General features: G+C 38.9%; 1 protein-coding gene across 2 annotated transcripts in view; it reads right to left on the bottom strand.

Annotated features, from left to right (window-relative positions):
- LOC110829174 (orexin/Hypocretin receptor type 1) overlaps positions 1-23,872 on the bottom strand; it is a 140,368-nt gene extending 116,496 nt beyond the window's left edge. For both annotated transcript variants that reach the window (XM_087342969.1, XM_022062626.2), the window contains exon 1: positions 22,205-23,872. In XM_087342969.1, coding sequence (XP_087199095.1) covers positions 22,205-22,777 — 573 coding nt within the window. In that variant the 5' untranslated portion in view covers positions 22,778-23,872. The remainder of the gene's footprint in view (positions 1-22,204) is intronic.
- Between the last annotated feature and the right edge of the window lie 2,989 nt (positions 23,873-26,861).

Genomic DNA, 26,861 nt, shown 5'->3' with positions numbered 1-26,861 from the left:
GGCGATCTTCGTCCTGATGATGGAGGCAGCAAGGACTTTCGAAACGCCGGTAAACTTCTACCATACAACACGGCGCTACAAATCAGAAGACAGCCATCTTCAACTGAAACGGTTTTCAGTGACCAGGTTTGTCAAATCAAGCAAAAATTTCACACTTCCTCGTAACATTTTCATTCCTTTTATACTCTGCTAACCTCCATCCTATTGTCTCTCATTTTCCGTTTTCTGGCATCGTCTCATTAGCCGGCTTCCACCGAGTATCAATCTTCATCTGTTTTCCTAATTACATTCCCTCTTAATGGCTTCTCCTAGTACCAAAACACGTGTAAAGGTGTTTTATTTTATCGACGTTCAGGTTTCTTATGAAGATGATGAAGGCGTCCTACAAAATTATAAAGTTCCTTTAATTTTAAGTGTTCATAAAAATAATGCTTAAGTCATTGTTTTACATAAAATTCAGGCTCATATACAACTTTATCTGTTACTGAAGTCTATTAACGTAATACGGCATCCGCATATCGTACCATAACCCAAGTCGAATTATTTAAACCTAGGATTAAAAGCAGTTAGGTCCAATTAAAATTCCACTTTAAAATGAGAAAGGGAACGAGCGTGCTTAGATTGGACTGGACTGGTTGGAGCAGTCAAATTTGGAATAAAATGCCCCCCCCCCCTCAAAAGACTTTACTTCAATTTTTCATTTCTCATTTCTTACAGTTTTTATTGTCAAATACCTATGCATAGACAACAGGATAATATTAAAATAGATCATAAGAAAACATAATAGTGGCATATGCATTGGATTAATCAGGGACAAATGGTGGGCTCTCGTAAACACAGTAATGGGTCTTAGGGTTCAAAACGCGGGGAATTTGTCCACGAATTTAGTTCACGGCAGATACAAATTTCACATTTCAGGAGGTAATCAAATGAAGTCATGGTTTACTACACGGTCAAAATTAATTTTGTTGGTTATTTAATTAACTTCCAACACACTGGAAATTATTTCATATTATGCTTGTAGATCATACTCAGTTTATATTTTATGTCAATCAAGTTTCTGTGACAAATACAAAACAGTTTTAAAAGTGCGTAACTGAATTTCATTCTAACTTCATAAAGAACCAAATTAAAATTTTCCTCACAAATGTTAGAGGATTGAAGCCAGTTATTTCCGTATGCCCTGTGAACTATAAATAAAAGTTCAACAGTACACAAATTTATCACAGCAGATGATTATCCCAGTCAAGGTGTAAAACGATTGGATTCAATGACTGTAATTATTACACGACGCAGGTGTAATGTGACAGAGTCCATACGATGCGGGCTGCCTACACATCGTACCAACTGTGACTGCTACAGAAACAAAATTTGTAACCTAATTTCTTCGTGAATTCAATTTAGATTTGTTACCACAGTTTCGCTTCGTTTTCAAAGAATTTATTAGCTGACTTTATATAATGATTTTTCTGTGTAGTTTAGTGACGATACATGGACATACATAGGTAGAATTTGAGGTTTTCTCGACGGTGAGTCTGAAGATGGTTGTCTTCAGGATTGTTGCATCTTGTAGTCTGGTAGAATTTTACCGACGTTTCAGAGGTCCTTGCTGCCTCCATCATCAAGGCGATGAGTCACTCGTCGCCCTGATGATGGAGGCAGCAAGGACCAGACTACATGACACAACAACCCAGAAGACAGCCATCTTCATGGACGTACGTACATAATGTTACAAATATCATGTACATAAGCTGTCCCTACTCCGGGTCCTTGTGTAACATTCCGCAACATTCTGGATTTTATAGTTGAGAGTTATTACCCCCCCCCCCCCCGGTCCAACAACAAAGCTGGAAGATCGCTCTTGTATGCTGTCCTAACCGTTTATTTAATAAATTAGCAGCTGTCCTCCATATCCAGAAACATTCTCCAAATGCAACCTGAAGAACGGCCCTACGTGAAGACAAAAGACTAGCTACATAGTATTTAAAAATAAAAATAGTAAACACTTCAAAAGGACTGAGTAAAATAAAGAAAATCGATCTAAAATTTCTCCCAAATCGAGCTACACGCTCAACCAGCAGGGTCGGGACCAACAATTATCCACCACCACGCATTTCGTAACGAGAACAAAGGATTTATAGCATCGGTCCACAAACAAGATGTCTACCGCCTGCTCTGCGATGTTTCAAGCCTACATATCTCGTTGTTGCTCTATCATTACACTCCAGCAAATCATCCCGTGCTTTCGTCAAACCTGCGGGACTGGCGCCCCAATCGTGAACCCATCACATGACTGTTCTATTTTTCATACAATGCAAACAAGGCGTCACCATATTTTGTGCCTCTCAGAAGATGCAAAACGGTTTCCTTCCGAGTAATTCCCCCGCGCTCCCTTCGTGCACGCCAAATGCAAGGAATGCCTGCCAAGGCAGAGATAGCAAAGCTACCACAAAGATATGACTCGTAACATCCTTCAGCCTTTAAACGAAGGGCAACATACAAAAGCACTTGTTATTTTTCCACTCATGACAAGACATAAAAGAGACCGAATCGACAGTTGCATGTGTCATGAATCCTCCGCGTCTGCCTTCATCCATCCCACAGGATAAGCTCCAGTTCAATAAATTCACGTCAGATGGTATCTTAACCGTTTATGTGCTGACTTCAATTTATATTCATCTGTGAAATTTCTTCCATACGCATATTTTTAGAAACTGAAGGATTTTTTTAAAATTTTCCTTCATACCACCAGCTCCTGAATATGTCGCTTCAGGCGTCGGTTTATTTGCGCTGGGCACGTCTCTGAAAAATATGACGAAAACTAACGAGAAACAGAAAACCTTCTTCTATTACAAAGATGCAATTTTAATTTGTTGTAACACGAGAATAATTCCGGTGGAAGGCAGTGCCTCTAGTGGCAGTAATATTCATCACTGTCAGCAGGTGGTTGCTGAAGGCGCCGTCGCATTGGGCTGTGTGTACATATAATTTTTTTTTTTTTTAGTGTTCTGTCTGACGACAGGTCCATATGAACAGGATCCTTCCATCCTTTTCTCAGACTGGGACCTGTTCATATACGTTCTTGGCAGATGATCCAGAAGTGGTTTGCCATTGCCTTCTTCTGTGTGTGAATGGAATAATTGTTGGGATGCCACGGAGAAACCGGGGAAGCCCCAGGAGGAAAACTCCGTGTTGCCTAGACCACGGCCTTGCCCAACACATGTTATAAATTCGGGCACCATAAGCTGTACCTTTAGAAAATAACAGAACTATCATTGATCTAGTAAAGAAAAACACTTCACCTACTCTAAAACTTCTTGACGATGGTGAAGAGTCAATTGAATAAAAATTTTCTTGGATGTTATCCATCGTCTAGTAAATATAAAACGTAAAACGACGTTTCGGAGATGGGAATCTATCTCCGTCTTCAGGTTCCTACACAGTTGGGCCCACTAGATAGAGCTAATCCCTCGTTTTACGTTATATATTTACTAGACGATGGATAACATCCAAGAAAAATTTTATTCAATTGACTTCACCTACTGTTATGTCAGATTTGGGACTACAGTCCACATTTAAATATGGAAGGTTTCAAGTTTTCGCGGCTACTGAATGTAATGAAGTGTTCTCAAACCATCAGCCGTGTGACAATCGCGTGTAATACAGCGTTTCGAACACTGTTTCTGCACCCATCATCAGGGGTCGGTAATGGAAGAACAATATTTGATGGTTAGGGAATATATGAATCTGGTCCTTGAATTTGGCGCAGGAGCATGAACGAGGCAAGAAACAGTTTAATGAAAGAGCAAGGTACAATTAAAAGAGAGATGAAATCAAAGGAAACGGCAAAAATTATAAAATGTACAAGAGGGGAAAAACAACAGAAAAACTCAAAATGAATTGAAAGGAAAGCAAAGATGTGGTAAATAATAGGAACAACTATTTTTTCTAACTGATATACGACTCGCCGGTTAAAATGTGGGCAGAATAGTCTGCCATATTAAATGAAAATATTATGAATGAAAACGTGACGGTGCGCGCTGTATCACTGAAGCCTGCCTTCATTATCATAATCCAGACACTAAATTATGCACAACTCTGAAATTTCTATTAAGTGTTCAGATGATACAGACTTTGTAAAATTCATGTTACTTTCAAAGAAATGAATGCGTAATTCTAACAAGGTCTGTGGCACTGGTTGATACAATCACTGTTTCTTATTTAAAATTGTTTAAGTCATATGTGATATACAAGACGTTTCGGGAGATAGCCGCTTCGTTTATCCAGTGATAAGCTTAATAGCACAGTACTGAAGTCCTGGATTTGATCCGAAACGTCAGAACTAATATTAAACACAAAAGGTAATAAAAGAAACCTTCCAGTATCATTCTTAAGATATAATAGACGTTCATGAATAAGTATTTTTTCGTATGTGTTATAAATAAATTATTACACGCCCTTCAAATCGTCCGCTAATTTAAGGACACTTGATACTTTGTAAAAAAAATTCAAATTGAGAAGCTGTTCATTATACAACTATCGAATCCCTTGGGTCCAAACACTTTCCTCCTCAGAACTGTATCTTTTATCCTAATCTGCATTTCCCCCCAGAGACTGGGATACTAAAATTACGCACGCCTATACAAAACAATACGTAAAATTATTTTTACTTTTCAATTTCTACACAGGGCACCGGAAGTTGAAAGATTCCAACCTGAAAAGCAACAAATGATAAACAGATGCATTTCAATTTGAGTGTTTATGTAAAACATGTTTATTACTCAAATTTAATCTTCATTATGCAAGAATCTAATTGTCCGTACAAAGAGAAATGACTCACAACAACGAATAGTGTGTAGGAATAAAGTTAAGGATTGCATAAAATTTGCAATTGTTATTCTTAGAAAACCTACATAGAGTGATGCAATATATCACACTCTGTATCGCTAACGAGATAAATCACGTATACGACCAATTATATAATATAATACCCGCAGGCAGTTCCATATATTAATATCAATGGCTTGGTATGACACGGTTTTGAATATTCAAGCCTCGGGCATGAGGGTATGGATTTATACTCAGTAGAGGCAATAATCTTACAGGAACTGCAATAAACCATGCGAAAAAAAAACAGCACAAGAACAGTTACATATCCGAATAGCATCTGCATAACAAACAGAGAGTGACGACAGAACACTCAAGATAATTCTCCTTCGGAATTTCATTGGTATGGAAAAGACGTAAAAAGATGCTACGCAGAACGCCATTCTGATGTCTGCAGCAGACTTTACATTACGCTGAACCGAATACCTCTTTAATTGGATTTGATATTGAAACGGTTCTTAAAGAAATTGGTTGTAAAGATCTGAAGTAAACTGAACTTGAATCTAGACCTCACCAAATGCTTCTCGGGTCTCATGACGGCGATAATAAACCTGTGTTCCCAGTAACAAGAGGAAATTACATCATCAGCACACATCATTCATCATCAAATTAATTAAATGGTTTAATTATATAGACGCCTAAAGCGCTTTATAAATCACTAACAATTAAACACACATGATGTTTTGGAACTTCCATGAATGTAAGTTCCAATTATTTCATAATCTCTCGCCTTTCTACAGGGGATAAGTTGTAATTTGTACTTTAACAGGGATATTTATTATCAGGGTAAATAAAGCTTTTATACGTTTCTGTGACTCCCAAAGTTCGACTTTGCAACTCCTTCAAACTAAACCCCGTACACTTTTTTTTTTCTGGACCATTCTTTTGTTCCGGCGATATGACGCACGGGCGGGCCTCAATGCGGCCTACGACTCGTCAGCACAGAACCGTGTCTAAACTGAGCAACTTTCGAAAAAAAATACGACCGGTTAACTTTCACGCGTACGGAACTGCAAATTTCATTCAAGTTACGTCGTGTGTAAGGCTGGAATTAGAGTGACGAATTTACTACTGAATCGGCTTCTGAATTTCATGGACTGCGATGGTTCAAACATCGATCCCTTCAGAAAGTGGGCACTCAAAATTGGCCACGTCATGTTTGCTCATCTGAGTAATATGCATAATTAACATTGTGATACTATAATGGCAGCATAACACACATCCTGATGGGCTGTCAATACAATATAGAACAAAATAAATACAAACATGTTTTAAGAGGTACAAACACGAGAAATCTATTGTTATTACAACAAAGAGCAAACAAACTGTGACGCTCCCTTCTGTTCCATACCAAATTATTTATAATCATAAATTATTACCAGGGATGAGCGTTCATGTTAACCGTGTTATCCCGGCTAACACTTAAAAAAAATGCGTCTTACTTTCGTGGTTTAATTCTACTCTATGCACTGGGAAAAAAAATAGCATGACCTATCTGGTAAAACGCATCGTTAGTCAGCTTTTTTTTTATGTGTTCTGTCTGACGACAGGTCCATATGAACAGGATCCTTCCATCCTTTTCTCGGACTGGGACCTGTTCATATACGTTCTTGGCAGATGATCCAGAAGTGGTTTGCCATTGCCTTCTTCTGTGTGTGAATGGAGTAATTGTTGGGATGCCACGGAGAAACCGGGGAAGCCCCCGGAGGAAAACTCCGTGTTGCGCCTTGCCCAACACAAGTTATAAATTCGGGCACCGCCGGGAATCGAACTCGAGACCCCAGGATTACAAGGCCAGCGTTCTAACCGCTAGACCACCGTGTCAGCTATAATATGGTTAAAGACAGGCTGTTCTTTTAATTTCAGTCACCTCCGCTACGTCTGGTCGGTGGTAGAGAACACAGAACGTTAGAGGGAAAAAAAATCAAAAACTGCTCGTGTTATAAAACTATCGTACTGGTAAGAATGTTACAGGACATTACATGCATTTACAAAAATTTATGTCTCCAATATTTTCGGGTTGTGCCCATGTATTCAGACTGCGGCTGCATGTAAGACTAACATGGAATTAATGTTACGAGTAACAGCCATAATATTTTACCACCAAGTTATTATGGGCACTAAAAGCACAATTCACGTACGCGCGAGGTAGCGGAAGTGAATATTACAAAATTTTACAGTCCGTGGGATTCTGAATGCTAGAGTACCAGGTGCAAGGTAACACATCTTGAAAAATTAGAACTACCCTGGGCATGTTCTGCGAGGCATAATACACGAAATACTTCCCTTAACGCAGAAAAACCTATATTTCACGGGTCAGGACGTAAAGAAATATGACAGACGACCGTAGTTTTTCATACCTCAAGCGAACGATGGCCCATCGTTGCCTATGTCTGTTCTCTGTCCAATTCGTAGGCACAGAAATGTAAATATGATAGAAACCGTACATTTCTGGTCAACTCCGTCGCAGAAAAAATAAATCCTGACATTTTCTCCTGGGACTTCAAAAGTTTCTACAAACAAAAACTTTGTATGTTACAATTTTGCGGCGTAAGTTATTTGAATCTCAAGATGGCTGTCTTCCGGATATGAGGTGACCGACGTTTCAGAGATGATTGCTGCCTCCATCATCAGAGCTATCGAAAATGTGTATAGTTTACTTCTTCCAGACTTTTAAGTCCCAATTCACCACAAACAGCAAGCTCCGTCCCGCCTCCAATTTCTTAAAATGTCATTTGTGATATTTAAATATCCCAGGACTGCAATAACTTTATAACATTTTGACTGGTCTCTTCTCCAGATTCTGCTTCTTTGTGTTTTATTAATAGTGCCACACACATGTTAAAATACACAGTTTTCAACCAAATCCTTGCAACAGTTCCTAAAACACACAGCAGTCCAATTAAAAGCATCTGATGTATTCTATCAATAGTATGATCGAATTCTTTATCATTATTTTATTTTACTGGGTATCTGCCCTTAAAAGCCATTAACCTGCTTTTAAATTTTTCTTAGTAATTTCCTGAATGACATGTACTTACAGTGAGCAGTTATCTGTAAATTACTTTTCATTTAGGCCAATCAAATTCTGTTGCGTGCAAATAATTTTGTCTTTAAAATCAGTGAACCCGTCTTAAAATTAAATGTAAGCTGTTTCTGTCATTTGCAGGCAACCGCGTGAATGTATATTTTCAAAAGATTGGAGCCCCAGGCAAGGTTTCGTCAGTTCCTGACTCGTGGTCTTTGTTTTGTACGTAATTGTAGTTCCATTGTCCACGGTGACAGACATGACTTGACAAAGGCGTCTGTAGTTCCAATCAGATGATCAGAGTAACCTTTGTTACCAGTACTTGTACTGTTACACGAGATGGGCCTCTAACGGCCCCAATGTCCAACCCCCCCCCCCCCCCCCCCAGATGATACACGAGTGAATATGGAACAGAGATGGATTGACAGACAGGAGAAAACAGAAGGAGGACTCAGAAAATCCTGTCCCAGTGCCACTCTGTCCACCACAAACCCCACTGGACTGCCCGGGGTAACGTTCGAGGCTACAAACTAATATTAAAGAGGGAAGTACTGAAATGTATTTGAAATTTTAAGAGAAACTTAGAATAGAAACAGAGTCATAACGTTCCTCACTGATCACAGAAACCAACTGTTAAAAAATCCGCAAATACTAAATTTACCATATTGTTGAAAATCATTCGAAAATATTTTGAACAATTAAGTTAAAATAAAATTCACTCATTTCGAATCTGAACATTTAAGTTTTAAAACCGTGCGACGGTTTTAAGGCAGTAACATCTACGGAAGAGAAATCTATTTCAGGAAACCTTGATTTTTCGGTGTGAAAGTAAAATGAAGGCAGTGGAATCTTTTCGGTTTGAATCCGTAAACATTAAAAAAAAAAAGAGCATAAAATCTACACAGACATCCGAAACGTTCACTAGTCGCTTTTCCAACATAAACACTTTTCGAGGTTTCGACCTCGAAAGCTTCAAGTGAAACGTCCATATAAACACAGACTGCAACTATTAATGATATAGATTCTACGCGAGTAACGCAATGCTCTAATCTGAAGCAACTACGTCAGCAACCAACTGAATGTCGTTCTAAACCTTGAATCCAGACGAAACTTCATAAAATTCCATTTAACTACGTACACACTCCACCTTATTTCCCGAGCGTGAAATGGAATGGACCATAAACGTCGCTTTGTCTACACCAACAAGCATGAGTGAAAGTCGATATAAAAATCGACCGCCAAATCTCAGTGTAGACTTCCGATTTTACGATAATGAGCTCGTTTTGTACATTCTGGTAGGAAAAAATGTAACGATATATTTTTTATTTGTGATATTTGAGGTCTTCACGGCGGTGAGAATGATGATCTTATTCTGGGTGTTGGGTCTGTTTAGACTTATTGGTAGACACGTAAGTTTCGGAGAAACATGCTGTCTCCATCTTCAAGGCTGAAGCCTTGAAGATGGAGAAAGTATATTAATATACCGAAACTTTGGTTTCTATCTATGAGTCTACACGGCGCCAGAACCCAGAATAAGATCATCATCATATTTTAATTTCTTAAAAATATTTTCGTTTAGGTATTCTTTGAACGAAGAACGTGAAATTAAAGTACAACGGTGTAGGGTTTATTATCCGAATGATTAATTTTCGAAACTACTGACCGGATTTGTATAAAATTTGAACGGTTAATAAAGTCTAAACTAGTTCTCGCTTGAAAATGAGGACAGAGATGGTCCTCGAAACGTCGGCGATAGCCCGAGAAGACTTTATTAATGAAAGCCTCCGTGAAAGCTTTACATCATGTGAACGGTTGTTGAAGAAAGGCGAGTACGACCCACAGCTGTTGAACCTCTGTTACCTCTTTAACGAGGCACGGTTCCATTTTTTCCAGGACATGCAAACTCTCAGAGTACTCGTATGAGGTCACGTTTGATACACCTTGCATCCCTTGGCACGCCTGTGGAGATGAGATTGTCGGACACGTTAACAGCAAGATGGCGCAAGATGTCACGTTGGGGGGAATCTTCACCTTCAATTTCGGGCCTTCACAAATAATCTGCAAGTTGAGACTACTTTATTGTTTTCAGTTTCACTCCAAAAAGAATATTAATAAAGTTGATTATATGAGATTCGGTATTTTCACGTCTGTGAAGACGTCCATGTTGGTCTAATGGGTTGTAACGCAGTGTTGCATTGCAGGAATACACTGACGTTTCAGAGTGGCATACTGTCTCCATTTTGGGGGCTGTCCTCACCGCGTCACAAACCGGAAGACGCAATGTCGCCAAACTCGGTTTTCATTACATCGCCACTCACGTAATATAACGAAACGCCACTTTCAAATCTCCTACCGTTCATAATATCGAACGCGTACAATCCAATTGCATGCGTTTTGTCCTTTCACCGTTTTCTACCCTGGTGATTCATATACAACCGAATGCTCGTTGCATACCGTGCATATTCTGGGCGAAGAACTCAAGAGTCCTCATTGCATCTCATTTACGTCAGAGCCATATGAATTATAGTTATCACTTCTCCCCAACGGATAATAAAAAAAGAGTTGATGGAAGAAAATCTTTATGAGGCTTTTAAATGTGTTGCTTAACAGCTCTAAATCAACTACAAAGGTTTATGTAGCGTGATGAAATTTATGATAATGATAAAGATACCAACATTTTCTCTGTAGAATTTGATGTTTTCATAGCAGTGAGTCCGAAGATGGCTGTCTTCCGGGTTGTAGCGTCTTGTAGTTTGGTAAACGTTTACCAAACTACACGACGCTACAACCCGGAAGACAGCCAACTTCAGGATTTTCTCTGTTCATAAAATAATGTTAAAAGTATTAAATTAATAAAACTGACATATGTATATATATATGCCCATTTCGAATTCATAATAATACGTTTTATAAATTATTCTAACACGTGGTTGAAATTCCTTCCATTATAAATCGTCCATTACAAGGCGACAATTACACAGAGCAAGTTTAATACGATGTTAACGCTTTAGATTTGTATCCGGGAGACACCAGTTCGAATATAGACTAAGTTACCGGCTATCCAGATTAGCAATTTACTTAATTTCCCTCAGACACTGTACGTCAATGCTACGAAGACAAGTCCAAATATTCCAGGACCACCTTGTTTAGAATATTAAGTACTCACGACTTATGAATCTCGTTCAATTTATGCTACATACATTCTGCAGTTGAAGCAGCGTTATTAAATAACCCAAGAATCAAACTACAATAACAGAAAAAAGTAATTTAATTCAATTTTCTTCCGCCATTTGGCCACGCTCCTTCTACAGACTTGCAGTGTGGATCTGCTGTTACCCAACGTCTTGGAAACAAGTCAAGTTATTATTCGCAGATTTTAAGAATCCGCTTTACGTAGACAGATTCAGTCATATGACGTAACGAATGGGAAAAAGCATCTGCTGTTCCCTGCCGTCACAAAAACAAACAGTCACTTCCTCGCAGCAAGTAAGGCTACACACGATCGATCAGATGCAGTACATAAAATATTGGCACACGGCACAGTTGACAGATATTCTCCTTCAATAAGGCGATAAGCTTAACTTTTTCTCAATTCTAAAGGGTTTTGATGACGGTAGTTTACACTTAAAATTAATCCAGTGACAGAGACTAGCTCTATCTAAGGGACCCAACAGAGTAGGCACCTCTCACCTGAAGACGGAGACAGAACCAGCCTCCGAAACGTCGTGGTTTTAAAGAATAAACGATGGAAAAAGTCCTGACAATGAATAATTTTAAGTGTTAGCTTCTTTTTGCAATTTAGTAAGTTTGCAATCATGCCTACTCTGCTACAAGACCGTGTTATCAGAGTACACATTACTGATGGATTCTAACCGAGCATTTTCGTGTAGTGGTAAAACTTAACACGTAATTAATGGAAGGTGGTAACCGGTTTGAATCTCGACCTAGACACCGAGTATCTATTGAGGCATGTGTCGAGAAATTACTCAGAGCAACATACAAGGGCCCCTCTTAAGTCATCTTCCCATCTTATTCTATCCTATTTAACTTCTACAGTTGAAAACAGTGGCTCTAAATAACCTACAACAAATTAATCCACTTATCTGAATTCCTATATTCGAAATGGGAATATTCATTAGGGAATAATCGGGTGTAGAATAAATTAGTCTTAAATACAAATGAGACTTAACAAACTTCAAGGAAGATTAATTTTTCATTTTGGGAGTAACTATTAAGTATTCTGCTCACGAACTGTACTTATCTCTCATATTATAACCCACATCCTGTCACATGACGTGCTTCGGATTCCTAGTAAAACTATAAACCAAGTCCGATTATGTTACTGATAGTACGGCAGAACAAAATTTAACTACACAAAAGCAAAGCTATTGAAATTATACGCCCCTTTGAAAACGAATATAAAACTTTCCTTATTAAAGCTCTGGATACACCCTAAAATCTACACCACAGAAAAGTCAGAGCCGAGTAGTTAGGACTCCTGCTTCATATTCGGGACGTCCTGGGTTCAACCTAGGGCCAGGAGATCTACTATTCTGACAGGATTTCATGGTTTATCCAAGTCCCTCCAGGTCACCGCCGGCACAGCGTGTTAAATTATGCCAAGATCAAATCCTTTTATATCTTTCCAAATTTATTATTCATTAATCATCCTACCATCCAGTGTTATGTGAACCTAGTGCGAACTGCTGACAGCGTCAATATATAAATCAATCACAATTTTTATACAGATACGAGGAAATGAAATCTTTGGGTAATACTTCCTAGGATTGAGCTGGCCCAAGATCGTGTCATGCAACATATCGATATTTTACGCGGCTTTCATCGCCAAAGCGAGAGACACAATCTGAAGACACCTCAGAAAGGCATGGAATTATCATCTACACATGTAGATTCGTGATAGTTAAAATATTAAAACGAATGGCTGAAACCTGGGGTTTGACTCTCTGCAAGGACATTTGGAATCATCATTTTCATTTCTATTACTTCGACGTTCACCCAGAATTCTCTTAAGCAGACAGTCAAAAATGGTTTATTCTGAAAACGAGCGGTGTAGTTTATCAGTCTAGAATGCTCAGACCCACGTAATCAACGTGCCTTCATACGTGCTTACGGCTCTACATACGGGATCAGCATACCAAGAACTAACCTACGTGACTCTGTCAATATTAAGGACTTAAATTCTGATTGTAAGATAAAGTTCTTATAATCACAATCTTTTCATCTCCTGAATTCTGTTTCTTATAAGAAATTCTCTGAGAAATAAATTCCAAAACTGCTACTTTCCAGTAGAGTAAACAATTAATTTTAATGGTAATTTGTACAAGCACAAAATTGCTGAGTTAAAACTAATGCCCTGACGTCACGACAATATTTCTTTCTGATCGGGTGCATTGAACAGAAAAACAGACGATTACTAAATGAGGAATGAAAAGGGCAGATCAAAGTACACCAACTTGTAAACCCAGACGACACTTTCGAAAATGTAGACAACTTTGACAATAAGCCCATGGCATTTCTGAAGCAAAATTATAGCGAAAAGTTTTCTTAATGAGATTCTCCTCACACACGCAATTAATACATGGTATGGGTTTAATTTAGTTCTGCCATTTAAAACCTGTTTTAACATCCTCTGCATTTTTCTCACAAAGTGTTTTTATAGTTTTCACGCGATGCTCAGAGTAAACCTGTTATTTCCCGAAACAGAATTTACCCACTGATCCTTTTAATGGTAACGCGTTAAGTTTGCTTGGATAGCACGGACAAAATTTTTAAAATTAATTAGATTGGCCCCAAGCTTCAAACGGCTAAATGTAATAGGATTATGCACGTTCGGTATCTTCTAAATATAAAATTAATTTAATTTTTAAACACATAAGGCAAACTATTATAAAACTGATGATGGCTGCCTTCTGAGTTGTTGCTGCCTCCATCATCAGAGCGATCATCGTCCTGACGATGGAGGCAGCAAGGACCTCTGAAATTTCAGTAAATTTCTACCAGAATACATGGCGCTACAACCCAGAAACCAGCAATCTTCAGACTCACCGCCGTGAAAGCCTCAATTCCTACATATTATAAAACTGTGCTTAAATCATTCTGTATTAATCATATAATGATAAAGATTATGGACAGTATAAAGCAGATATAAAAGTGGACAGCTAGAAAAATACATGTTGATCGGTATGCCTTTGTGTTCTGCGGAAATATTCCTTTAGCCTGCCAGGTGTCGACATGTTTTTACTCTGTAACAAGCAACAGCTATCAAATACGATGTTTTTAACCCGCGAGTATAAAAAAATCCGCACACTAACAGCCTATCTTCCCCACACATTCTCCTAGCTCGTCTATTATACTGATTAATACTGTGCTCTATTAATTAAAGCGTTGTGTCGTATCAGTACCTCACATAAATACACTCACGCCCTCACAGACACTCGAATTAAACGGAGAATTTTTCTTAATCAAGATTTTAATCAGTTTTCACTGACTAATTCCGAGACGATAACTTGAAACAGGCCACTACGTCTCGGTAAATAATCGCTGCCTATTTTTAAAATCGTAAGAAACAAAGAAACACACTTTTTTATCAAAATACAAAGATAATGATTACAAATTCATGTGGTAAATATAGTTACCACTTGGCTTTAAAGGGCTAAAACAAGTGGAAAGATGCCATGGTAAAGGCTCACTTGAAATCTTCGATATGAGCCCTGATATTGTCTGCAGCAAAAGTTTCTTAAATTGTTTTGAGGGAAGCATTAGGAACGTTTGGACGGGGAATCAGACTGTAGTCACGCCTCTGCACAAGAGACCGCCTTCAAAGAACAAAAACACCTCAATTTGCATGTATTCCGTATTTCACCACAGTTCATAACACAAACGGTGACTACGGGATCTGTCCTTAATTAACAACGTTTGTAGCTGCAAATGCCAATTTTATTCTATTATCTGTCGACGTGTAATATGAGTATGCAACCCGCAAATAAATTCAAATATCATCAGAACGAATTGAATTGAACGTTGCATTTAAGATAGTAAGATTTATTAAACTAGACTGAACCGAGCCAGGATATCACAAATATAGATTTTGGTTTCAACCATGGTTTGCGATCTGTCTCCGTGTGGTCTTGTAGATGGTTACCAAAGTTTTGGAGAAACGTAACGCCTCCATCTTCAGGGTGGTAACCACCTACAAGATGATCACGGTTGGCATTTTCACCTCCATGTGGAGATCAGGTCTCAAGTAAATTATGAAGCAGATTACATGTCACTATTTTGATAAAATTCATCTTTTAAAATATGTTAAAATAAAATTCAGTTTTTAGGTCTCGGTTTGTTTTGTTCGGCGTGTTGGTTCTTTGTCTACCAAAATGACATACTGGGCTTCCTGTGCTCCATATCTGACGGCTCACATTCAGCCTGAATTTCAATCATATCATCGTCAGGGTACGTGTACATTCGGTAAATACGGATCGCGGGTTATCCGACTGCATTTCATAGTTAGAGAACTTCTGTCCCTCCCAAATAAGTCAGCCAATTCCAGGCATCCAATACATGTAACACCATTTTATATAAAGATGGCTGTTCTTTTGAATGATACTACTTGTAGTCTGGTAACTGAAACGTCGGTAACTTATCGACCAGACTGCACGGGCCCAAAATCCCACAAGACGGCGATCTTCACACTCGTTGTCGTGAGAACCTGAAATCTCACCCAGATATTTTTTTATTAGAGACAGAGGTTGGGATCGAACCCCAAATTCTTTGAATAGCTAATGTGGTATACGTAGAACGTTTAAGATTTAACCTGAAAATTTTAAACGCAGTTAAAATATGATGCAGCGAAGGTGACCACATTGCCTTTGGTAAAATTTCTAAATTATAGTAAACGATCCGATATATCAGCTAAAATCAGAATAGTATTATTATTAAAATTTATTTTCTGTAATAGGTCCGTGTACATCAAAATGAATCAATGATCCTGATTAAACAAGCAAATGCAGACTTTGGAGGACCATTCAATGAGTCAATGTGAAATTACTCTGTATGAAGAAATTTATTAGGTAAGAGATAAAATTACAGCTGTGCAATTCAAATTCCATTGTCTACATTAGCAAATGCATTACGTAAAGTTTTAACGATCACAGCGCCTTATTTAAGAGGTTATCAGAAGCCCGTAGGTATGCTTTATGGCTAATAAAATACGGCCAGACCTCCTACAAGATTATAAACTCCAGTCGCAAAATCTTCGCTTCTTAAGGCCGATGAATTTCGAATGACGAACAGGAACAGTTCCATCGGACTGACTACTTCACACCATTGTGTAAATTAAGCCGATTTCGTGAAATATGAGTGTTTGCTTCTACTGATGAAGTTAATATGTTAGTGGGCGAGCAAAGACGTTGAATGGTCCAGAAGAACATTTACAAAAAAGTAAATACAGTTCTATAAAAATAACACGAAATCTAAATCACAACAAAGTCATATAACTAGAGACATTTCACGTTCTCACGAGTATGAATATGGCTGTCTTCCAGGTTGTAGAGTCGTGTAGTCTGGTAGAAGTTTATTGACGTTTTAGAGGTCCTTGCTGCCTCCATCACAAGGGTAATCGATGACGATGAAGGCAGTAAGTACCTGTAACACTTAGGTCAATTTATAATAATAATTAAAGAGTTTATAATAAGTAATATAAGAATCTAAAAAAAATAAGAATCCGGGGAAAACGTAAGATAAGGAAAATAAAGAATTCTGGAGATTATTGTTTAGTTCGAGAATTATAACAAAATTTACTTTCCAGAACAATAATTTTGCCCGTTGTTTTGTATGGCTATGAAATGTCATATTTTACGACGAAGAAGTAACACAGATACAATTGTTGAAAACCAGGTGTTTAGGAAAATAGAACGTGAAGATAAAATTATCCCCACGACATGAAGGTTTATAGGGGAAAGATCTTCTCTGACCCACTTTACCTCGATTTTGTAATAGAAACGACCATCACTTTTCATTCAACCTCGACATGAAATCTGCAATAACTCTCGACACGTTGAAAAAACTTTACCCGTTCTGCGCGGCCTGATTCCAATACTTTAAAGTACACATTAAATCTTAACTTAGTTAAAAGTTCGTAGAAATAACACTTTAATTATTTTAAACAATAGTTAAAGGCGATTAGAAATAAAACCAGAGTACGACTGTCAGTCGGAATGCAGTTGCTCAGGACGGGGCCCAGTCCAAAATTCCCTTGTGGTGCAACGTATTTTCCGGTTACTTAAAATCACGGTGTAGCGTCAGCCGTTAAGATGGAAGTATTACGTTCCTCCGAAACGGCGGTATCTACCTGCAACGTAAAAGATCACACCGATGGGCCAAAAATGTTTTCATCACGCAATTTCGTCAGTCTCCAGTCACTTCACCCAAGACAACTTCCTTACTATATCGTTCTCAATTAAGTTCTACGTAGGCCCTTCGGGAATTTTCCTGAACATAAAAGTATGAATGTCTGTATGGACTGTGTTCAGTAAGATACACTTCTACGCAGAAGTATGAGTACTTCGGCCACTGGCGGGTGGCTAACAAAACTGCTTAACTGAGCGATTAACGTTTATGGCCCTATACAACGGCCATTAGGAGCCTCTGCCAAGCCAGAAACTGACGCACAAAAGCGCCGCTCCGATACATACTGAATTTAAATTACTCGCTGAGAAGCCATTCTTATTTGTTTACTGCAGTTAGAGGTCAGTCAGTACAGCGACTGTCTGGGAAGATGAAAACTCATTAGGGGATTTCCCTCACCACCACCACCACCACCACCACCATGGACCTGCCGATAGAGCAGCCGAAACCTAAAGAATACCATTCACGGTGAGATTTCAGGTTCTCAAAGCGGCCTACTATAAATATGATCGCCCTAATGATGGAGGCAGCAAGGACCTCTGTAACGTAGGTAAACTTTTGTCAGACTACACGGCGCGATATCCCAGAAGACCAGAACACGACCATCTACAATATCACTCACTTTCGTCCAATATTGAGTTAAAAAGAAAAGGCGAAGTTTTATCTTTATGGGATCTTGTACTGACAGGGGTTTCCTTACATCTTACCGTGATCACAACTTCTTTTCAATATCTATACGTCAATAATTTAAGCTACTAAGAAGCCAGACGCTGCCTACTAGGATAGGTTTTCGATGTTTTCCTCATTCCTTACACGAAACTTTCGCGATGATATTCTAGAACAGCTTACAGCCGCGTCCTTCTACATAAAATTTTAATTTTGCGAACTTTCTAAATAAAACGAAGATGAATAATCTAGTCAGGACTACTGAGTTGATGAAAGCCGTTTAAATAAGCCAGGTATTAAAGAATAAAAACCTATTTAAATTCAGGTTTAAAACGAAGTAAACACAATATTTCTACTAACTTTAATTACTGTTAGTTATTAGGTCAGTTGTTAATTGACTCATCTGACATTTGTCCCCGATAAACGGAGGGACACACGCTTGTCTAAGATCAGCCCCTTAAAGCACAATGATGCCTTACGTGGCCTATAATTTCTTTTGCCATTCACTAACTCTGCATTCTGCCTTCAGAGTGTATTTTACGCTTCATATGACTCTTAGGATAAACATCGACTATTTCCCAACTGATCCTTGCAATGGAGAAGCGCTGTGTTTTCTTTGATGTAAGGACTGAATGTTTAAACATTTATTAGATGAGGTTAGGGCTTCAAACGTAAAGCTATACAATTATTTGTTGTTTCTTTTATTTCCTTATCATGAATTTCACTTCAAAGTCTATTATAATTTTCTGTAACCAATACATGTTCACCCCGAAGGCGGCATATGTAATGTTTGTCGTACCGGCTAACTTTCAACTTTCATTACACGCGGCCCAACCCCGAAAGCAGAGTCCTTACATTAAAATCCAACCGGGAAAAATATGTGAGGATATGAATTTACGACTGTTAGCTATGTACATTTTCATATTGCCCAAACAGAGCTGCAACAGGTATTGATCTTGCATTATTTATGGTTTGCTTCTATTACGCAGGCGTATTTATTTCTAATTAGCCAGGTGGATGAAAGATGTGGTACCATACAGAACCAGAGGTTATGTAGTTTTTGTCATTACTCCGAACCTGTACACCGAAAGGTAGAACACAATTCACTAAGTGCGGTCCATGAAAAATCGATATTATTCTCTTTTGGTTTACCTCACCAGGGCACCAAAAATTCTACCAAAAAACAGCTGTTGGATTCAGTGTCCTGTAAACACTCGATAGATTAGTAACTGCCAAAAAAATTCTTCTCGTGTCATTCCGTTTCACCTTGGTTCTGCTCTGAATTACTGATGTAAGGATGTTCTAATGATTTATCGTAACCATATGGATACCACTCTAAGATAATAAATAATTATATGCTAAAATATCGAGAAAAAAAAGTCAAAGGACACGATACTTCCTCTTTACATTTTCAAAGGCTAAGACAGATTTTAATATTATCCTATAATCTTAACAATTTTTCATCTTACTACTCTACAGAGAAACTTTCTGCAAAAAGAAAAATCTAGGTGTTTTTCTTGTCCGTACACGTTTAACTTCGGCTTTAGAGGGCGAATCGAGTCGAAAGATAATAATTATCAATGGTTTCGGTAAACATTAGTTACCACTTTCAGGGCGAATGCGTAGTGGTTCGACGTTTTTGGAAGCATTATATACGGCAGGCAGTACGTAGGGAGTTGGAGTTGATGCCGCTCAATTGTGGAGCAGAAGATCGGCCTCTATGACAACCAGAACTTTCGTCACCTCCTTTCTCAGAACGTGGTCCTAAAAAATTTGTTCGTCGCCTCTTGTCCTCAGCCTCATCGGACAGAAGCCGTCTTCCGCTCCACCAACCAGCACCATCAAATCCAACTCCCTGCTTACTGTCTGCCCCATACATTGCTTCCAAAAACGCACAACCACTACACGTTCGCCTTGAATATGCGGACTGCAACATCTGCTGAAACACGGTATAATTCTCAACATTCTACGCGGCTCACCCCCGAGTTACGTGTCCAGGGTGACGTTGACTTGACCATCCTAACGACACAGACTGAGCATCATAAACCACAAATTGGTCGTTATCTGGTATTCTCCTTCTCTCAAAAGAACATTTTTTTCGGTCTTGTCGAGTTAGTAGGCTGGCACACAATTCAGTAAACAGTAATCCGTCTCAACTTCATTGTAGAGTGTAGGTAGCAGAACGTACACAATCGATACCCTCCACTCAAAAACACACGGTACTTACGTGGGACGTTGAGAATCTAGTTTTAATATAACAGAGCCTCGCAGTATGATAAATGTCGTATAGGTTGGCGTATGAATGAAACCCCTCTTTTGTGCTGTTGACAATTCTTGTCAGAATCAGCTCCTCCACCATTCTTCTGTTGTGATTACCTGTGTACTGACAGCAGAAAAATAGTTTGCAACACCGAACAATGCCGCTAACGCGGTTTATAGTGGCATTTTACATATTTACCCCAACACGAGTAAAAAAGTATTCACCGTAAAAGAATATGCAAAACTTCATAATGCCTTTTTCCCCCAATTGTCTTCATGTCCATACATTCCAGATACAGATTCTAATTCTGACAAAGATAATAAACAATGGGCACAGTTCACTGAAAAATGTCTGTAGGGACTACCAACGCACCGCATTCACGAGCGATCGCCCTGATGACGGAGGCAGTATGACCTCTGAAACGTTGGTTAACATCGACCAGACACACAGCGCAACAACCCAGAAGACAGAAATCTTCATCGCCCTGATGATGGAGGCAGTATGACCTCTGAAACGTTGGTAAACATCGACCAGACTACACGGAGCAACAACCCAGAAGACAGAAATCTTCATCGCCCTGATGACGGAGGCAGTATGACCTCTGAAACGTTGGTAAACATGGACCAGACTACACAGCGCAACAACCCAGAAGACGGAAATATTCATCTCCCTGATGACGGAGGCAGTATGACCTCAGAAACGTTGGTATACATTGACCAGACTACACAGCGCAACAACCCAGAAGACAGAAATCTTCATACTCACCGCCCTGATGACGGAGGCAGTATGACCTCTGAAACGTTGGTTAACATCGACCAGACTACACAGCGCAACAACCCAGAAGACGGAAATATTCATCTCCCTGATGACGGAGGCAGTATGACCTCAGAAACGTTGGTAAACATTGACCAGACTACACAGCGCAACAACCCAGAAGACAGAAATCTTCATACTCATCGCCCTGATGATGGAGGCAGTATGACCTCTGAAACGTTGGTTAACATCGACCAGACTACACAGCGCAACAACCCAGAAGACAGAAATCTTCATACTCGCCACTGTGAAAACCTCAAATCTTACAAATTGAATTTTCTAATATCAGGTAACTACTTTTCAACATACAGAAAGATACAGTATTACAATAAATAGCTTACAGAAACGAAGAAATGTGCAACTGCGACGAGAAGAGCAGATACAGTTCGTTAATCTCTTGGTGAATGCGTACTCCTATCAAGAACAGAGGCAAGCCCGCGCTTAGTTTCCTCAGGGTTTATTTCTAACTGTCCCTAAGCGTTCTGTTCGTGACGTCAAGCAAGTAAGTTAATTACATATATATATATATATATATATATATATATATATAATTAGTAAAGTTAAGCTGACAGACATCTGTTATGTTTTGCAGGTAACGTGTGTTCTGACATCCGGAAGAACTGTACTGTGTGATGTTCACACAACCAAGTGGGTTATTTTACACTTGGACAACTATCTAGCTCAAACTGACTCCACGGAGCAGAGTCATTCTTCATACGCTAATAGTACGCTGAGCTGTTCAAAAATTTTCCCATCTTTTATGAAACCCCAGGTTATATTACCGTGATGGGGAAATACTGCCGTTCTCCGTCATGTGCAAAATCATTACAGTGCACCATTCATATCGTAGATTAATACAGTAACTGCAATGACACAAATGACGCATTCCAAATTAGCTCCATTAACTTTTCTTGCTATTAAACATTTCTTATATGGTTAAGACATCACACACTTAAAATCTTTCTGTACATCTGGGTTCAAGATACGGTACATTGGTTGATAAAAGCAGTTTTGTTTTAAGTTCATAACAACAAGAATAAAAACAAATGACACAGAATCATAACAAGAGAACCGAACAAGATTTATTAGACATTATTTGGTACCAGCAGAATTCGATGCAGATTCCCTACCTGGAAGTACAGGACAATTTTGCAGAGCGCAGTTCCCATGAACCAAGTCTCCGTCACATCCCAGACGACCGTCGGCGGGAGACAGAAGAAGATCACCATAAAATCGGCCACGGCGAGATTCACGATGAAGTAGTTGGTCACAGTTCTCATGCTGTGATTCCTATAAACTGCCACGCAAACCAACGCATTGCCTATCAAGCCGACGAAAAAGACGACAGTGTGAAATGCGATGAGGACCCACTCGTAAGCCGTGGGGAATATGTGATTCTCTATCATGTTGAGGTAGTCATCGTCAGATATGCAGTATTCATTGCTGCAGCTGTCTGTCGAGTTCTCGTCGTAATCAAGGTGATCCACGGGTACTGATGTGTTCGCCATGTCGCTAGAGAACACTGAGGCTGATGGGTAATCCGAGTGATCGGTGCTGGCATATTTCGATGACGATAAAGTCGGTATAAGTGACGATATGTTTTCCATCATGGCGGTGGAATTGGTGAGCACAGTTGCGAATAAGTCAGAAGGCAACATCGGCCCTGCTGTGCCTGGCAATATACCTCCGGTAACGTTAATCATATCGGATAAATCTTCGTTAATCTGTCTTCAGTAAGAAATTGTCAACTCTTTCTGACATGACATACAGCGTTCAGATATCACCATCTTCAATCGTCTTCAGCAATATTTGCCACAGGACGTTTCGGTACGCCTGTTGGAGTAAAGGTTTCGTTTTAATGTATTAAACCATGCGTTTAAAAGCACAGTATTAGATACGGGTGTTGAATATAATAGCGTGTTTCAGCGGATAATACCATACATAAACCGCCCAACTATACAACACAAAATTTCGGACACACTCCATATATATTTAACAGCATTGAAATCATACATCCAACAGCGTACGATATTCACATTGAAGAACGACAACTATACGTCACGATGGTACGTTGACTTATGCACCAGTTAGACTAACGGATACGATCTAAAACAGAAACTTGATAAGAAACATGGAGTCGATAAGAAAAAAAAAGTTAGTTTCACAGATTTTAACAAATCCCGAATTAAATGTTTCGCTTAAAATAAAAATCCTTGTAAGTTCACGTGCACCTAGTGCTGATACACATTTGAATAAATTAAGTCAGTATTCTGCAGATGTTACTGTTCCAAAATGTTTGAATCTACTCTTAAACACCCAGTAATTAAAATGTGTAGGTCACTGGGAGATCAATACAATTCTCCTCGCTCATATGTTTACAAATATTGCAAATTCAATGTAAATTTACAACATAATCTGTAACTTTCTGCGTTATTCGTGATCAGTTACATTCATATTAAAAATTAGCTCCTTAAACTTTGTAAACAGGAGTGATCTAACAAGTTCTTCTCATCGTCTCTTCCTGCTTTTAAACTGAAGTTGAAACCTTCCTTTCAAGAATAATTAAGCTGCTGTATCACTAACGAAAACATTATGTTAACGTGTCAAAATATCGACAGAAGAAAGCTGAGTATTCACAACACCTGACACATTTAAAACGAGCAGATTACAGATGGTTTACGACAACACAGAACATATAATTTGGAATCAAATCCCGCGAGGGGAGGGTTGCTTCCGATGCCTTGCGATGCGTAGTCCCTGAACGTAGACGAGCAGTCAGTTGGGTACAGCGTCTGCCGAGAGCTGGCAGGCAACTGAGTGTCTGCTCGCCGGCCTTCGCCCTACCGAGAACATGGCGATCACTTCCGACTGCCGACATGATCTCGGATTTATGGAACCAAAAAGCTACATTTCAGCTGTTAAACCAAACCTCGTCAAACAAATATTCAAGTATTCGTTCCGTACCACAAAGAAAACACCATTACAAATATCAATTGGTTAACGCTGTTTAAAGAAATAATAGGTGAAATTTCTGTCTTCTGGGTTATTGCGCTGTGTAGTCTGGTCGATGTTAACCAACGTTTCAGAGGTCATACTGCCTCCGTCATCAGGGCGATGAATATGGATTCATCGCCCTGATGACGGAGGCAGTATGACCTCTGAAACGTTGGTTAACATCGACCAGACTACACAGCGCAATAACCCAGAAGACAGAAATCTTCATATTCACCGCTGTGAGAACCTCAAGTCTTACGAAATAATAGGTGTTTGCAGTGATACGAAACCCACAAATACAAAATAAAAAGTTAGTGAACGCTGAAGCAGATCGGAAGTATAGTTACCATGGGCCTTGAAGGGTTAATGTAGGAACCTATGTTTTCAAAATAAGCACGTGTGAAATTTATTATAAGTAATGTCTGCTTTCTATCGATTTGTGGCATCTAAAGTATCTAGAACACAAATTGAGGGCAGGATTTCAGGTTTTCATGAAGGTGAGCCCGTAGATGGATGTCTTCTGGGTTGTAGCTCCTTGTAGTCTCGTAGAAGTTTACCGACGTTTCAGATGTCCTTGCTGCCTCATCATCAAAGCCATGACGGCACTATCTCGAGTTTGGTTCATTCACATCCCAACCTCACAATTTACCTACGTATGATCGATTTAAAAATAAATCTTCCTCAAATTTCCTTTCCATCATCCATATTGGCGATTCTTAACAGGATTCTGTACAAAATTTTGTAAGCGTTCCTAGTTTCTCTCATCCCAGCCACATTTCCAACCCATTGCAGCCCCTTAAAGTCACAAAACTAATAATTATATCCCATCTGCTCACCTCATTCATTCCCAAAAATCAAATCCTCCACTTCCCCAAGAAATTTCTTTTCAGATACTTTAAGTTTGTTTTTCATTCAAAGTAAGAGGCACGTCCATACAAAGTAACAGGGAAAATTACGTTTTACATAACCTAATTTTTTTTGGCGTTTTTGGAAACTAAAGGGGGTTATAGAATCTTCTGGACTGAATAATAATAATAATTACTTTTTTCGGAAATTACTTTTATATTTTCATTACGAATATCACTTACGTTTTTTTTTAAGTTGGTCCCACAAAAGTTTCTAAATATTTTCAAATGATTTATTGGGACTTTGTTTTCGATTTTGTTGTCGTGTCATGATCTATACTTTTTATTTCATTTTTTGTGTTTCCTTTCGCAAGTATTTCTTTCCTACCTGACTTGAGTAGTCACGAGTTATTCTTTCTTGGCAAGTTTACAGGAGAGTAAAGTAAACCCTGATTTAGGACACACATTTTCAGACCTTTCTCTTTCTATTGAACTTTCCGAATAACATTACAGAAGAAATTTAATGGCGATAAAGTAATCCTTTGTTTTATCTTCTTATGACCTGGAAAAGCAGTAGATAAAACCAAATGACTACATGACGCAACAACCCACAGGATAATTAATTCTTAATTCCCATCACATCTACAACGTCAAAATCCTAAACAAATAATGTTTTTATACAAAATATTACGCACTTCATGTACACACACGTTAATCAGTAACAAATTTCCTGGGTATTCCGAATTCAGTTAATAATTCTAAATACCTGATAATTATCCATTATTTTCCCATATTTCTCCGAGTCCTATCGAACTCAAAACAGTTACGGGTGATCCAATATTTACGATTATCAATAATTTAATTCATGGATGATATTGGCCATGCATATGTGTGTAAAAGCAAACAAGCTGCCTCAAGCAAGTGGCGGCGAGTATAAAAATTAGTCCTCTGGGATGTTGCCCCGTGTAGTCTGTTACACAGTTACCAATGTTTCAGAAGTGCTTACTGCCTCCATTATCAGAGCGACTACAAAATTCTGCATCTCAGAAGACAGTCATCGTCTTAAGTGTAACGTACTCATCTTAAATCACTGAAAAAAATGTAGTCTTGCCATTTACAGACGTGCGAAATAATTCCAATATTCACTGATTAACTTCCAGAATGTTCTAAGTTCACATTTCACTTCAGACATCGTACATTTTAAATGTCGAAACAAGAACACTACAGGCAGTCAGTTTAACACACTCACTTCCCATCAACTGCAGAACCCTCATTGAACAAGCGATAGCTTCAATGTGTGTTACACGTGCGCATTGATGATAGTCTTTACGTCATAATTTGTCTGCAAAGCATACAACAGCTGTTAAACAGCGAAATCATCTCATCACAGTAAAATATTCTGTGTCAAGATTAAACATGTTCCAGTGACATGCCACTTTATTAATTTTAAAAACTCAACATTCCATACGTGCCAAAATTCCTTCTCGGAATTTTTGTACTCCTGAATTTATTTAAATTCTCTTCGCATGCCAGAGGTGGCTCGTGTGTAGCAGACTGCAAGAGGGGTGGGTGTACTGCCCGAGTAAAAAAAGCCTCCGCTACCAAATAACCTGTATTATTTAAAAACGACAGCCTTCTGGAATATTATAATCTCGTAGAAATCGCCCCGACGATGGAGACAGTAAGCACCTCCGAAACGTCGGGAAAATTCCTACCAGACTACACGGCGCAACATCCCAGCAGACAGACATCTTCGTACTCGCCGCTGTGAATACCTGAAAACTCTTTTGCTAAACCAAACAACAGGGAAAAGAACAAACATCTTAAATATTTGTGAGAGGCCGAAGGTCCATCTCACCGCCAATGGCAAATTATTCCAAGATGCGTTGGAACGAGATGAATGGAAGTCGCGATGATTCTGTGGATCTCAGTAAGATTGTGCGCACAT

Source organism: Zootermopsis nevadensis, unplaced genomic scaffold, assembly GCF_977971745.1.
Source record: "Zootermopsis nevadensis isolate Lab colony 2312 unplaced genomic scaffold, Znev_1.0 Znev_ptg000004l, whole genome shotgun sequence".
In the NCBI taxonomy this organism is placed as follows: domain Eukaryota; kingdom Metazoa; phylum Arthropoda; class Insecta; order Blattodea; family Termopsidae; genus Zootermopsis; species Zootermopsis nevadensis.
Note: the sequence above shows the minus strand (reverse complement) of the source record. Positions and strands in the feature narration are given on the sequence as shown.